Below are 15,272 nucleotides of genomic sequence, written 5' to 3' on the forward strand. Positions count from 1 at the left end.
CACTTCAGCGGGGTCCCGGCGGCCCCGCCCGCGGCGGAGGAGGGCGGCCCCTGCTTCCTTCCCCCCAGGCGGCAGGGGAAGAGGCAGTTCTCCAAATGCTGGCGCTTTCACTCCGTGTTCTCTGGGATCCCCTAAACACTTCCTATCTCCACCCTGGCCCAGCCCTCCTGTGTGCCTTGGAAATATGGCTGGACCCATCCCCATTCTTCCCAGCCCTCGAGCCCGGGACCCAGGGTAGGGGCGATGCCGCGCGGCCTCCAAAGTCTGAGGAGAGGCTGGTCTAAGACTTGCCTGTCCCTAGGGGGTGGCGTTCCAGCGCCCCAGGCCTCTAAGGGCATTCAGCTATACACTCAGGCATAGGACTGCAGTCACTCCGAAGCCGTGGTCTAGCCCCTGAATGGGGCCCCATGGCTTTCCCCACTGATACCTTCCGGGTCCACAAGTCTGGCCAACCAGACCCTGGGCAAAGGCTGAGACACCTGAGGGCTGGGCTCACGGGGCCACACCCAGCAGGCTAGAAGGTGCTGGGACAGTGGATGGCAGCACGGAGCTGGGTCTCACCCATTTCGGAAGGCAGTCCTCTCCCCTTGGCTCTGCTTCCCAGGTGCTGGGGGGAGGGAAGCAGCAGTGTCCCCTCTCCCCGGAGGAGTCAGGATGTGTTCAGAGCCTCTCATGGCTGACTCGGAGTTCAAGATGTTAGGGCATGAGGGCATGCGACCGCCTGGCTCACATGAACTGACATTTCCACCCTGCCAGACATCACTGCCAATCCAGAGAAAGAAGCCTCTAGGCCCAGGCTGCCGACAGTGCCCTCCAGCTGCGGAGGCTGCCAAGGCCCTGCGCTGCCCCCTGGTGGCACCATGTGTAGGAGGGCAGGGCTCCCAGGTACTAAAGTTCAACCCTTTCCACAACTGGGAAGGCTGAGGGCAGGAGAAGGGCAAGGTCCCGACCCAAATCAACGGACAGCAAGGGCAAGGCCAGGCCGGGCTCGGCTGCCCTCTCTCTCCCACCACTGCACCGACCCTTTCCCCTCTGTAAGTCTCCTCTTTCCCAATTTCTGCCTGGCTTAGCAGAAGTACCAGACTCAGAAAGACTAAGAGATGAGAGAACAACTCCAAATTATCTTTTATTTATACAAAAAGGGCATATTTAGCAAAAGACACTGAAAAAAGAGTCGCTATGGCCCAGGAGACGAGGCAGGGAGGTGACAGGCCTTCGGAGGCCCTGCTAGGGGAGGAGTCTGGGAAAAGTGGTGAAAAGTCCTGGGTAAGTGCTGAGTGGTGGGGGCCACAGAAAGGAGAACGCTCCAGTTGGATCAACACTGTTGGCAGGTCATGGGTGGGACTCACAGTGACCTCGCTGCTAACTCTTGAAAGAGTCCCAGTTAGTGCTGTCGACTGGAGTGAGAGCCGCCCCCTGGTTCCTGGAGGGCACCCACCACGGGACACAGGACAGGAAGCCCAGGCTGGGAAGTGCAACTCGGGGTGAAGGCCAGGGAGAAGCAGGTGCTCTGCAGTGGCCGGGAAAGGTCCAGATTCGGAGGCGGAGTTGCGTCCTGTTACGTGCGGGCGTTCCGCTCTGTCTCTGCCAGGCACTCTCTGACTAGGGCCCGGGCATGGATGATGCCTGAGGTGGGGATGCGCAAGTGACGTAGAGCGACTCTCCACAGTCCCCCCCCCCCCCAGAGGAAGACCCCTCCCTCTCTACCCCCCTTCCTTTCAGTAAAAAGGACAAGGACTATAATCTAACGAGGGGACTAATACGATTAGAGACGTGGCTAACGCTCAAATCTGCCTTGTTGAAATACAAATGCTCTGGTCCTTCCCCGAAAACGGACTCAATTTCAATTCAATTCAAAACACCTCTCTGGATGGTGATCCTGGCCCTTGTCTAGGCTTGGCTCAGGTGGCCTTCAGATGTCCTTCCCTTCCTCATGAAGGACTGTCCGGTGTTAGTCTCTTGACCAGGGCGGGTGAAGGCCTCACTTACCTCTCTTCAGACGCTCCATGGCGCTCTTGCTACCAGCATAGGTTGGCCGGATCTCTTTGCCCATCTCCTCTATGACCGACAGCAGGTCCGTGTAGGTGCTCTGGGAGCCCTGGGCGCCCGGTGGCTTCATTGCCTGTGTCAAAAGAGGACAGGGCGATGAACTCAGGCCCCGAGGGGACCTCCAGTCCCCATCCAGAGGCAGTCCCTCAGCCCCACTCACCTGCACATAACCCATGGAGGGCGGTCCGAAGTCGTTAAACAGGGGTCTGAAAGGGGCAGCGGCTCCCGGCACCGAGCCCGATGGCGATGGGACACTTCCGGCTGCAACATGCGCGAGTAAGAGGTCAGCGCGGGGCCAGGACGCCTCCTCCCAGCGTTCCAAGCCCCCGACCGGATTCGCCCGATTCCCTCCAAACGGATGCTTCACTTCAGGAGCTCAACTTCAGGGACAAACCCCTCCCCCTGCACTCCACCACCTAGCCCTTACGTGACCACGCCCACTTCACAGGCCAGCAAACTGAGGCTCAGCGAGGGTAGGCGGCAGGCCCAGTGTTGCAGAACTCAGGCCGTCTTCCCGACCACCCGGGCAGGTGAGCAGGGGTAGAGCTGGATCCTCACCTGTAGGGACCGGGGTGCCGGGCCCAGGGGTGCTGGAGCCGGGGGTACTGCTGGGGGCGGGGGCGATGGGTTTGTAGGACATCCCCAACTCTTGGGTGCGGCGGACGCCGGCCGGCCGCTCCTCCGGGGTTGGCTGCTTGGCCGCTCAGCCGCGCTCTGATTGGTAAACCGGCCGCACGCCCCTGGTAAATAGAGCTCAGGCCGGAAGGGTAGGCGGGCACGAACGCTCTCTCACTCCCTATTGGCGCGCGAAGATGTCACTCGAGCCTCCTCATTGGCCGAGACCGGCCCCAACAGGCCGCAACCGCTGCTGATTGGCCTCCGCCTTTCGGGGCTCGCACCTGTCTGCTCCGGATTGGGCGGTGGCTGACGCCCTACGCAATTGGCGAGTTCGCGGTCCAGGCCGGCGCGCTCTCAATCCGATTAGTCCCAAGGCCCGAGAGGCGGGGCCTCGGAAGCCGGGACCCTGGTCCGGTCCGCCGCGGTTCACGCGGAGGGGTCTTCCCGTGTGCGGGCGCCGCCCTAACGCTTCACTCGCGCTGTTTTGCACGTCGGCTGCGCTCCGCCTGGTCACGGTCCAGCTGGGGCTGTTATTGCTGTCGCCGCCACCACCGAACGCGCCTTTCTACCGCTCTGGGTGCCGGAGGACGCAGGGCTTTGACGTTCGGAGCCCTGCGTCTCACCCCGTGCGCTTTTACGTCACCTTTCACCGGTTCAACACCCTTTCCCCGGTCCGCGCATGCGCCCTCCTCCTAAAGCCTCCGTTTGTTCCTATGGCAACGGGTCCCTCACCAACGCTACCACCGCGCCTGTGCTTCTCATTTGCCTAGTGCTCAGGTCCAGGCTGGGTCTCAGGTCCGAGGGCAACCTCAGAGACCCCTCAACCTGGCCCCCCAGACCCCAAGCCGGTGCCTCATACTGACAATAGCAGGAACAGCGCACCTCCGTTGACTGCTCACTGCAGGTCGGGCCCTGTCCCAAACTGGTGATGAGAGCATCGACTGGAGTTAAATAAGCTGATGGTTCGAATCTCACACTACCCCCACAGGCGATGTCCTCCTGGGCAAGTTACTCACCTCGGCATGCTTGGGTTTCCCCGTCTTTTAAGAGGCGGACGCTAATAATAACTATCTTATAGGGCTGTGTGTGGACAAATGAATATTCATTCTCCTCTTTTCCATCCATTTCTCTACCCAGACCCCTCCCCTGAAATCTCATTCCTCATATATCATATATATATATCTTATATCTTATATATCTTATATATTATATTATATATTATATTATATTATATATTATATATATATCTTATATATTATATATATATCTTATATATATATTATATATTCCTCCTATATCTTAGACTCTCCTCCAAACACTAACCCTTTCTCCCACGCTACTCTTCCTCAAAACTTTTCTGGCCTCGCATACCCCTCATGCCCCAGGTCTGTAGATTTTCCTCCTCTGCAGGACGTTCGTTCATTCATTCATTCATTCATTCATTCATTCATTCAACAGACATTTTTCTGACTCTATCCTTCCTCCCAGGCCTTGTGCTGGACACTGATGATATGGAAATGAACTGGCCATGGCTTCTGCCCTCAAGGAACTCTTAGTCTCAAGGAGAGACGGACAGGGAAGCGAAGGCACACAGTATATTAAGACAATGGGAAGTCTGGTACAGGATGCATTGGAATTTGGAGGAAGGAGCCTGCTTGGTGACATCACAGAACTCTTCCCAGAGGAAGTGGCATTCAATTGGCGAATGAGCAAATTAACTGTGATATATCCATATAATGAACTATTATTCAGCAATAAAAGGAAATCATTTTTCTAGCCATGAAAAGACGCAGAGCGGCATATTGCTAAGTGAAAGAAGCCAGTCTGAAAAAACCATGTACTGTATGATTCCAATTGTAGGGCGTTCTGGAAAAAAGGAAACTTCTACATAAGGTAAACAAATGACTGGTTGCCAGGGGTGATGAGGGGTAGAATTAAGTAGTTGAACAAGGGATGTTTTAAATAATTGTTTAAAAGTTTATGTATTTTTTGTAATGTTCTTTCACATTAAAAATTTATTTTTTAGTGTTTATTTTTGAGAGAGAGACAGAACACAAGCGGGGGAGGGGCAGAGAGGGAGGTGGGGAGGGGCAGAGAGGGAGGAAGACACAGAATTCAAAGTAGGCTCCAGGCTCTGAGCTGTCAGCACAGAGCCCGATGCAGGGTTCGAACCCACAAACCGTGAGATCATGACCTGGGCCGAAGTCGGACGCCCAACCCACCGAGCCACCCAGGCACCCTGGACTTTTTTTTTTTTTAAGTAGCCTTCAAACCCAGTTTGGAGCCCCATGCTGGGCTTGAACTCATGGCCCTGAGATCAAGACCAGAGCTGAGATCAACAGTGGGATGCTCAACTAACTGAGCCACCCAGTCACCCTGGGGATTTTTTTTTTTTTTTAAGGCATTGAAGCTATTCTATATGATACCGTAATGGTGGATACAAGATATTAAGCATCTGTCGTAAAGAGTAAGCTTTATGCAAAATTTAAAAAATCATTTAGGAGGTCAGGGGATCCCAGGATGGAATGAAGAATGTGACAAAAGAGTCTAGCTGTTTTACAAATGTACGAGATGGCCTCACTGAAGGGGCGGGTGACTAAGGTGCTAATCTGGAAATGAGTGGATCTGTGACAATGAAGGAGCACTGTCTCTAGTTGAAGTGGTTTCCTGTGGGGGTGTGGGTTGACAATTTTAAAACCACTGTGCACATACACGGGAATTAAAAAGTAAGTAAATGAACATGGATGATTTCTTATTTTTTGGACGAGAAGTTACTTGTAAGCAAGGGGAGGAGGCTAGCATGATCCATGTAATAATGGGTCGGAGATTGGAGACATTAATATGAACTCGTGTTTAGCTCAATATAGATACAGTAGATTACATACAGAAATATTTAAAAATTGTATATACACAGATTAGTGTACATGCATATCTTCTCTATCAACTGAGAGAGCCTATAAGCAATATAGCACCCAGATCTTGGCTTCTTTTTTTTTTTTTTTTAAGTTTTTTTTAATGGTTATTTATTTTTAAGCAGAGGGGGGTGGAGGGGCAGAGAGAGAGGGAGACACAGAATCCGAGGGAAGCTCCAGGCTGAGCTGTCAGCACAGAGCCTGATGCAGGGGTCAAACTCATAAACCACGAGATCATGACCTGAGCTAAAGTTGGATGCTTAACTGACTGAGCCATCCAGGTGCCCCCCAGATCTTGGTTTCTAATAGCATTCTCCAATAAAGTGAACCAGCGTTCCTTGGAGAAAATGGCTAATTCTAAGACTGGGGCAGAAAATAGACAAGATGATCCTGGAGCATCTTATACTTCTAGAAAGTAAGAAAATGCTGAAAAACAAACGAATGAACGAACAAACAAACAAACAAACAAACAAACCCAAACCCACCACACCCCCAAATCCCCAAACCCTCAATGCCACCATGATGGGGGTATGTCAAAGGGACACAGGAACTAACTGAAAGGGCTCCCAATGGCCCAAACTGGAGGAATATGAACAACAAAATTTTAAAAAATATTGGATTATAACTTGTATAAAATAAATATCTATGAGCCCTTACTGACATGTATTGCTATCTCTATTTCTATCTCTGTCTCGTCTATCTCTATATCTATGTCTAATGGTTGAATAAATAAAGGGAGAGAAGAGACAAATCTATATAGAAGAAGTCCAAGTAATTTATGTAGAGACTCTGTCCTTAATGAGGTGGAGTGTGGGCTATGCAGAGTAACTTTCTTCCAGAGAGTGTGGTACATAATGGGAGAAAGAAAAAGTAATTTTGTAGTATAGAAACCTGACAAACACTACCTCAAGCCAGGTGATCAAGGTCAACATCGACAGGGAAGTCATGTTGATACTTATGTACCCTTGATATGATGGGATGAGAAGGGCACTTTACCTGTGTGGTCTTCCTCCTACAAACCCATAACCCCGGACTAATCATGAGGGGAACATCAGACAAATCCCAACTTAGGGACTTTCTATAAGATACCTGACCAGTGTTCCTTAAAACTGTCAAGATCAGAAAAATGAAACAACATAAGGGAAGCCTGAGAAACTATCACAACCAAGAGGAGTTTGAGGAGGCATGATGCCTAATGTAATGTGGCGTCCAGGGTGGCATTCTGGACAGCAAAAGGATAGTCAGGGGGAAAATTACGAAATCTGCATAGAATATAGACTTTAGTTAATAATTACGTGTCAGTGTTTATTAATTGCAACAAATGGACCATTCTAACATAAGATGTTAATAGAGCATGATGGTTAATTTTAAGTGCCAACGTGCCTGGGTCGCAAATGGCCAGATGTTTGGCTAAATGTGACTTTGGCTGTGACTGCGAGGGTGTTTCTGGATGCAATTAACATCCACTGAATTGGAGGACTGAGTAAAGCAGATGGCCCTTCCATGATGGGTGGGTGGGCCTTATCCGATCAGTTGAAGACCCAAATGGAGCACCGAGGCTGAGTAAGAGGGAACTTGGCCTGCTTGAGGGTCGAGGCAGGACATCTGTCTTCGAAACTTTGCTGGTCCTCAGTCCTTCAGGCTCAGACTGGAACTGAAACACCAGTTCCCCTGGCTCTCCACCTTGCTGACTGTCAACCTTGGGACTGCTCAGCACCTATAATCACCTGAGCCAATTCCTTACAATAAATAGCTACACACACACACACACACACACACACACACACACACACACACACGTCTTCTATTGGTTCTGTTCTCTGGAGAACCTTGCCCAAGCTGGCTGTGGTGGATTGTATACAGGAACTCCCTGTAGTATCTTCAAGATACTTCTGTAAGCCTAGAACTGTTCTAAATAAAATAAGTGGATGTAATATCTTGATGTGGGTGATGGTTCCCTGAGTGCACACACATGTAAAAATTCATTGAGCTGTACATGTAAGGTTTATACACCTCATTGAATTCTATAGTCAGCAAACTATTTAAAGTGGACTTAATTGGGGTGCCTGGGTGGCTCAGTCGGTTGAGCGTCTGACTCTTGATTTCGGCTCAGGTCCTGATCCCCGGGTCGTGGGATGGAGCCCTGAGTCTGGTTCCATGCTGAGTGTGAAGCCTGCTTGGGATTCTCTGTCCCTCTCCCTTTGCCCCTTTCTCCCACTCACTCTCTCTTAAAAAAAAAAAATCAATAAAATGGACTCAATGTAAGTCTGACTTTACAGTTTCTTTTGGAAACCCAGAAGATCTTGTAGCTCTGGCCTGCTCCAGCTGGCCACAGCCCACGGGGTTGGGGGGCAGGTGTCCCCACTAAGTGGAGAAGGGGCTCTTGGCTCAGGACAGTCTCTGTCCGCTCACTGTTTCTTCCCGGCCCTGGGCCCTGCTCCAGCGGTTACTCTGTTGGGACTTTCTGGGCCAGCAGCTTTTTGGGGGTAGGAAGGCATATAGGAGATTTGGAGGAGCTGTGGGCACTTTGGGCGGCCAATTAACACCATCCCATCGCCATCCCCTCCCCCTCCCTCCGCCCCAACCACAGAGCCTGCCAGGCCAGGAGCCCGCGGGCGGTGGGCAGCAGACCCTCAGCAGGATTCCGGTCGTCCCCTGACACACGTCCGTCACCACCCCCAGCCCCTGCAGAGGGGACGGATGATGCCTTTTGTGCCAGCAGGTGGAGGGTGGTGGCAGGGAGGAGGGATGGTGGTGGGGGGGGGGGGTGGGCCGAGCCCCCAGGGAAGCTCTGGGGCTGGGGCAGCTCCTTCTCATCCCCAGGCCTGCCAGACTGGCAGGAGAGATCCCCTAATTGAGAATTAGGGATTAATTGGGATCTGCCGGGCGAGTGGTGCTGAGACCGCTGCGGCCAGCCCCGGCACCTCGGCGTCCAGGCTCTGGGCTGGGCAGGGCGCGGGTGGCCCCCTGCCCTCTCTGTCCCAAAGCCATCTTGTCGGCAGCAGCGATGGTGACGACCAGGCGGGGGCGTTGTAAGCTCCCTCCCCTTCTCGACCAAAAGGTCAAGGCTCCCTCCCGGCAGGTGGGAACAGCCGTGGGTCAGGCAGTGCTCTGCGAGGCAAGCCTTTGCTGCAGCTAGCGGAGGCCAGGGCCCGGCTCCACGGTGACTCGAGACACCAGCTTGTTGGGGCTGTGATTTTAGAGTCCTGGGGCCTGGCTGTACGTCCCACCTCGGCTTCCTCCTAACTGTGTGATTCTATGCCAGCCCTCATCCTCCCAGAGCCTTCTGGTGCCTGAAGAAGCGGCTGGATTAATCTGGGGGCGATGGGGGCGGGGGGGGGGGGTGTCACGGCCAGTTCCTGAACAGAAGTGTGGCAAAACGCAAGTAACGCTTTAGAAAGAATAATCTGGCAGCACGTGCTGCATGGACTGGGCGGGGAGAGACGGCGGTGGGGCCGTGTGACCTCTAGCAAGGCTGCTTAGACTCAGCGTCTTGGTTTCCTCCGTTTGCAGAATGGGGCTCTAAGGACCACGGCAGCGCTGGAGCGAGGGGACATGTCGTTTGGGTCCCCCCGGAAGCAGACGCTGAGGTGAAGTCAGGAATGCAAGAGAGAGAGGGCGAGGAAGCGGGCTTGGGCAGCAGAGCCTCTGAGCGGACGCCGACCTGGCCCCTGCCGCGCTCGGGCGTTTGAGGCGGGAACCCCAAAGCTGATGTGTATCCGAAGGGGCCGTCCGTCACTCACTCCTCCCAGCTGACCTTCCAGCTGACCTTCCAGCTCTTTCTCCCTCCCAGAGTACGTGAGGTTGGCCTGGGAAAAGCCCTCACTCCCTTGCGCTACCCTTTGTTGTAACCCCGGCCCTGACGGGAGCCCTTTTGCGGGATGAGGGGCCAGTGCACATCCCGGCTCTGGGAGAAGCAGGTGGCATTTATTCATCTAGGGACGTTTCCTGATACTGGCTCTGGGAAGGGCCCAGAATCCAGAAAGGGCCCCTGCCCACCTGGAGTTCACGGTCGAGGGATCTTATAACTTTTGGGGGGCCAAACACTGGGTCCTCCAGGGTAAACAAATGAGAAGCAGAAGCCATCCCCTCAGGCTCCGAGACACTTTACTCTCAGAGAGACAGGGACGGGCAGTGGGGCTTGGTGGGGAAGCGGGGGTGAGGGTGAGGGCGGGACAGGGTGTTGCCCACAGGCAGGGTAGGGAGGCGGTCGGGGGGGGGGGGGTAGGGGAGGGTCAGCTGGAAGCAGAGGGTTTCCGGGCACGCGCTGGCAGGCAGTGGCTGTGGTCCCAAGTCCCGTCTCCTGCCTCCAGCTTCGGTGCAGACTCAGCGAGACATCATTCGCACAAACTCTGCCGGGACAAAGCCAAGGTTGCGGGTCTGCAGTCTGGACCCCAGTAGGGGTGAGACCAATATATTGGCCTTGAGGTGGGAGGAAGCGTGGCCCAGGGCAGAGCCCACAAGGGAGTCTTCTGGATCTGGGGAATGGGCCCCCAGGCGAAGAAGAGGGGCTTTGCTTTATGGACAAAACAAAACGAAACGAAACAGAGAAACAGCAGCAACGACAAGACCCCCAAACCTCGTAACTGAACCCGTTTTCCTCTTTGCTTTGGCTGCTAGGAAGCTCAGGAACAACTCTGGGAGAATTTCTACATACTGATTTTCCTTGGCTTCCTGTCATTATTTAACCCTTGTTTTCCCCTGGGGCAACGCGGCCTAGAGGAAGAACGAGGTTCTGGTCAACTCGCCTGGCTTCACTCCTGCCTCCCTAAGAACTGACTGTCTTGTCCTGCTCCCGGGGACAGGGCACAGAGTGCCTAGCGCACGGCGCCGATGCCCCTTTGGTCATTTCCTTGAGCTCTTAAAAACCTCCGGGGGTTGTGCGGGCGCTAAGCGCGGAGGGCAGTGGGCGGTACCTTCAAAGTCCACCAGGCCGTCCCCGTTGAGGTCAATGTCGTGGAGGACCTCGTCCACCTCCCGCTGGCTGAGGCGCTCCCCCAGCAGGGCCTTGAGGGCTGCCCGCAGCTCACCCAAGCTGATGCGGCCATCCCCGTTGGTGTCGAACTGTGGCAGCGTGGGTCGAGGCGTTGAGTCCCCGGCCAAACCGCGCATTCACTCAGCCCTCCGTCACGGCAGACCCGAAGCCCCTGCCCTCCCTGCAGCCCCAGGGGCCGCACCTCCCGAAAGGCATCTCGAAGCTCCCTGACGCCGATCATGTCTGCAGTCTCTGCCAGCAGCTTGGGGCCCATCAGCTCAACGAAGTGCTCGAAGTCCACCTTCCCGCCACCTGGGGGCCGTACCCGTCAGGGACCCCAGGCAACCAGAGACCCGTGCCCGGCCCCGGCCCTCCCCTGCCCTCCTCTCCTGGCCCGTGTCCCTCTCCCCTGCCCCACTAAATGGGTCCTTCCCTCTCGCGGGGCCCCATAGGCTGGATCATCTGCTCGGTTTCCTCATCTAACAAGTGGGGATAACGGTCCTTGCCCCCCCGCCCCCCGCCACCTTGTAGGGGATGGGGAGATTCTTCAGAGGCAGAGTAAGCGCCTTGAGAATGACCAGGGTCCCCGGCTCTGGGGGCCAACCTGTGGAGGCATCTCTCTTCCCTGGGCCGCCCAGCTGCTCAAGCCATGGCCATGGCCCCCGGAGAACTGGGCTTGGGGCAGGTCTGAGGCACATACTGATTTGCTGTGAAATCTCGATGAGTTCCATCTCCGTGGGCATGTAGCCCAGGGTCCGCATGCAGGCGCCCAGCTCCCGGTAGCCGATGTAGCCGTCACGGTCTCGGTCAAACTCCTGGAAGGCGATCTGCAGCTCTGCCGGGCAGGGCGGGGTCAGTCCTTCCCACTCGTCCCCCCGGACCCCAGCCTGGACCAGCACACCCTTCCTTCGTCCTTTGGTCGAATCATTTCCTCCTTGTAAACATCAGTTTCTCTTTGCTGTCTCAGGGCCTTTGCATGTGCTAGTTCTTTAATTCGTTCTTTCAACAAATATTTAAGGAGCATCTGCTATGTGCCAAGCTCTGCTCTAGGTAGTGGGGATAAGGCAGGAAGGAAGGAAGGAAAGGAGGAAGGAAGGAAGGAAGGAAGGAGGAAGGAAGGAAGGAAAGGAGGAAGGAAGGAAGGAAGGAGGAAGGAAGGAAGGAAGGAGGAAGGAAGGAAGGAAGGAAGAAGGAAGGAAGGAAGGAGAAAGGAAGGAAGGAAGGAGGAAGGAAGGAGGAAGGAAAGAAGGAAGGAAGGAAGGAAGGAAGGAAGGAAGGAAGGAGGAAGGAAGGAAGGAAGGAGGAAGGAAGAAAGGAAGGAAGAGGAAGAAGGAAGGAAGGAAGGAAGGAAGGAAGGAAGGAAGGAAGGAAGGAGAAAGGAAGGAAGGAAGAAGGAAGGAAGGAAGGAAGGAAGGAGAAAGGAAGGAAGGAAGAAGGAAGGAAAGAAGGAAGGAAGGAAGGAAGGAAGGAAGGAAGGAGGAAGGAAGGAAGGAAGGAAAGGAAGGAAGGAAAAGAAAGGAAACAATCCCTAACCTCATGGAAATCATGGAGCTCACATTCTGGAACACTCTTCCCTCTTCTGGTCTTCGGGTCACCTGCCCAAGAAAGTCTTCCGTCTAAATTCAGTCCCCTCCAGCCTATGTGTTCATTTCTTTGCCAGCGCTTAGCATCGTTTGTACTTGTTGACTCATTGACATCTGCACCCCCCCTCCCCCCCGAGGACATGGGCTGTATTTGTCTAGTTTGCCACACTCCCTGTGCCCAGCACAGGGCCAGGCACGCAGTAGGCACCCAGGAGGCGTTTGCTCAATGAACAAACATAAAAGGGAAGTGAGACCCACCTGGCGAATGAGACCTGGGGACTGACAGCTGGGGGCTCTGTCAACCCCTCCCCGTTCGGTCTCGTCCCCATCTCTCTGTGATCTCCTGCAGCCCTTTTCTTGCCCCTAGTTCCTTCCTGGTGGAGACCACCGAGGCCCCACCCAGTGTCCCCACCCTGTGCGCTCCACCCTTTGTCCACCCCTCTGGAGACTAGTCTTTTCCAAAACGCTTTACCTTCGATCTCCTCTGGCCGCAGCTCCCGGTCCTGGAGGGGGGGTGGCGCACAGAGAAGTTAAGAATCCCCTGGACCACCCTGACACCTGCGCCCCTTCCTCTTGTTCTTTGGGGCTCCCCAGTCAGCACCCCCAACATGCACGGGCAGGGCCTGGGTCATCTGACACTGCTCAGGGCTGGTGGCTGCCACCGGTTCCCGCCCGCTGGCCTGGGCATCTTGGGCCGCCCCTTCCCTGCCCCCTGCCCAGACCTCTGCCCACCTCCTGCCCCTCCCCTTGCAGAGGTCGCAGAGCTCCATTTGCCAGAGGTGGATCTGGGGTCGGGCAGAGCCTCAGACACGGCCCTGGGGACCTCCGTGTGTCTCTCTTGTTCTCTCTCTCGGAGGCCCTGCCACCTCCCTGCCCACCCCCTGGGTGGCTGTCTCTTAGGTTCTCTGTTCCCTCTCCTCTCTCTTTCCTGGTGGGTCTCCTTGGGTCTGCCCGCTGTTTGATCCCCTTGATGTTTTCTCCACCCTTCTCTGTCCCACCCCCTGGATCTGTGTGCCTTTGCTCCAAAGACCCCACTCAAGGAGAGGCAGAGAGGAGGCAAAGGCAGGGGCTTGCCATACATACGAGCTGGGTGGCCGCGATGCTGGGCCGCAGGAAGATGCAGGCGGGCCCCACCAGGCTGCTGAGCACCGAGTAACCCTGGATGCCCGGCCCAGGGTCCCCCTGCTCCTCGGGGCCGGGGCCGGGGCCGGGGCCGGGGCTGTGGTGGGAGCGCCCTGGGGGGGAGCTGGGCCACTGCCAGCGCTCCTGCGGCAGAGCCAGCTGTGAGCTGGGGCGGCGGCCCCTCCACCCTCATTCACCAGCCTCTCCCATCTTTGGAACCGGGCACAGGAGATTGGGGGCCTTCACCCATCAATACTCTAGGCCGGAAGGGTCCACCCCCTTACCGTTCAACTGGGCAAACCGAGGCCCCCGAAAAGGCAAGGGACTGGACCAAGGTTGCTCAGAAAGCCGGTGGCAGAATGGGACCTTCAGCTCCAGCTCTGTACCTCCTGTCTCTGACTGGCAGAGAGCAGGAAGAGCGGCCGGCACAGGGCAGCTGGTTGGGCACCCGGGGGGCCTAATGAGCTTGGCGGGAAGGCCCGGGGGTCCGTGGGAGCCAGGACCGCAAGGGGCCGGAGTCTGGGGCCTTCCCCCGGGGAAATCTTGATTGGTCTAGGGTGGTGGGAACCACCCCCTCCACCCGCCTGCCCTGCTCTACCTCTAACCCCAGCCCGGCCCTCACACAGGACTCTGCCCACCCCACCTGACCCTTCCAGGCTCCAGCCCAGCCTCCTGGCCTTGGCTTCTCCCCCTTAGCCGTCCTACCTTAGGCCCCCGATGTCGAGGCCGTTTGGCACAGTTTCCCATGGGCTCCTGAACCATGCCAGGCCTGGAGTCCTGGGGGCGGCCCAGGGCTGGGCCTCAGCGGATGCTGTGGGCTCCTGTCTGCCCCCAGCTGTCCCCAGTGAGAGCCTGGGAGCATTGCAGGGGATTTTCCTAGGGTTTCGCGGGGAAGATTGGGAGCGGGTGGGCAGGCGGGGAGCCCTGGGCCCGGGGGCTTGGGTCCTAATCCAGGATTATCTCTGAGCATCCCTGCTGGTGAGGGGGGCCACTCAGGAGCCAAGGCCCCCTGGAAGGCACAGCCTCCCTGCGCTCACTCTGAGGGTCTTCTGGGCACCTCCTCTCCAGCACTTTCTCCCCCAACCCCTACCCCTAATCTCCCCCAATTAGGAGAGACTTAATGTCTTCAGAGGCAGGGCCCGGACACGGGAGGAGGAAACCAGGTGCCCAGGGTGCCAGGGCGGGCTGGGGCACCTCTCCCCTCAGGATGGTGGTATGAACTCAGCAGGCCCTGCCCCTACCGCCTGTCCTGAGAGGAGGCCGTCTTGGCCCGGTCCAGAAAGCTCCTGACCCTCCGGGCCAGGGCCCTTGCTCTCACCTTAGAGCCCCTGGCCAGCCTGCCCGCCCTCGGCACCTCTGCCTGGACCAGCCCCCCGACCCTGTACTCAGGTGAAGAGCGGAAGGGAGACAGCTCTGGGTGCTGTGGGCTGGACGCGGGCTTCGGTGAGGGCAGAGGTGGGGAGAGACGCCAGCTTCTGTCCTGGGCAGCTGACTGACCGGCTGAGCCTTCCTCCCACCTGCACATCCCGGGGCTCCTCCCTGAGCTCTACCCTGGGTCTGTCCTACAGGGTCCCGGTTGCGGCGTGGGATCCCCCTGCTCCCTCTGGTGCCCCACACCCCTGTCCCCTTTACCTGCCCGTAGGCTGCCTGCACCCGGGCCTCCAGTTCCTTGAGGAGTGCCCGCCGCCTGTTGGCTGCTGGGCTGGCAGGGGCCTGGCTGGGCCCTGGGGTGCCCTCAGAGGGGCTGGGGTCCCCCGCGGGGAGACTGCCATCTGCCTGGCCCTGGGGAAGGGCCATGGAGACCAGGGCTGGGCGCCTCCTCTTCCCACTCTGGTCGCCCCGTTCCTGCGGGAGGGTGACTGAGTAGGCAGCTGTGGGTGCGGTCCCCACAGGCTCCCGGGTACTTTCCCCTGTCCGTCTCTCCACAGGCTGGTAGGGCTCTCCCCGTGCTGCTCACCCAAGTCCTAGCCTCTCCCAACCCACTGGTCTCCAGCCCCATGCTGGCCACGGACT

At 56.5% G+C, this 15,272-nt stretch overlaps 2 protein-coding genes and 1 long non-coding RNA gene across 3 annotated transcripts; 1 reads left to right on the plus strand and 2 right to left on the minus strand.

The window, feature by feature from the left end:
- Positions 1-1,101: 1,101 nt before the first annotated feature.
- Positions 1,102-3,252, minus strand: CDK2AP2 (cyclin dependent kinase 2 associated protein 2). Its single transcript, XM_042904221.1, has 4 exons — positions 2,608-3,252; positions 2,210-2,310; positions 1,990-2,122; positions 1,102-1,626 (listed from the first exon to the last, which is right to left on the minus strand). The coding sequence occupies exons 1-4, from the start codon at positions 2,687-2,689 to the stop codon at positions 1,559-1,561; spliced, it is 384 nt and encodes a 127-aa protein (XP_042760155.1). The 5' UTR covers positions 2,690-3,252; the 3' UTR covers positions 1,102-1,558.
- A 1,266-nt stretch (positions 3,253-4,518) lies between these two features.
- Positions 4,519-10,218, plus strand: LOC122199302. The gene is made up of 3 exons (XR_006193455.1): positions 4,519-4,560; positions 9,093-9,373; positions 9,893-10,218. It is a non-coding gene; the product is annotated as an uncharacterized LOC122199302 (long non-coding RNA).
- CABP2 (calcium binding protein 2) lies at positions 9,906-14,021 on the minus strand. Its single transcript, XM_042904220.1, has 7 exons — positions 13,965-14,021; positions 13,221-13,403; positions 12,610-12,640; positions 11,255-11,389; positions 10,757-10,866; positions 10,496-10,643; positions 9,906-9,931 (listed from the first exon to the last, which is right to left on the minus strand). The coding sequence occupies exons 1-7, from the start codon at positions 14,019-14,021 to the stop codon at positions 9,906-9,908; spliced, it is 690 nt and encodes a 229-aa protein (XP_042760154.1).
- Between the last annotated feature and the right edge of the window lie 1,251 nt (positions 14,022-15,272).

The sequence above is a fragment of the Panthera leo genome, chromosome D1, assembly GCF_018350215.1.
Source record: "Panthera leo isolate Ple1 chromosome D1, P.leo_Ple1_pat1.1, whole genome shotgun sequence".
Classification (NCBI taxonomy): Eukaryota; Metazoa; Chordata; class Mammalia; order Carnivora; family Felidae; genus Panthera; species Panthera leo.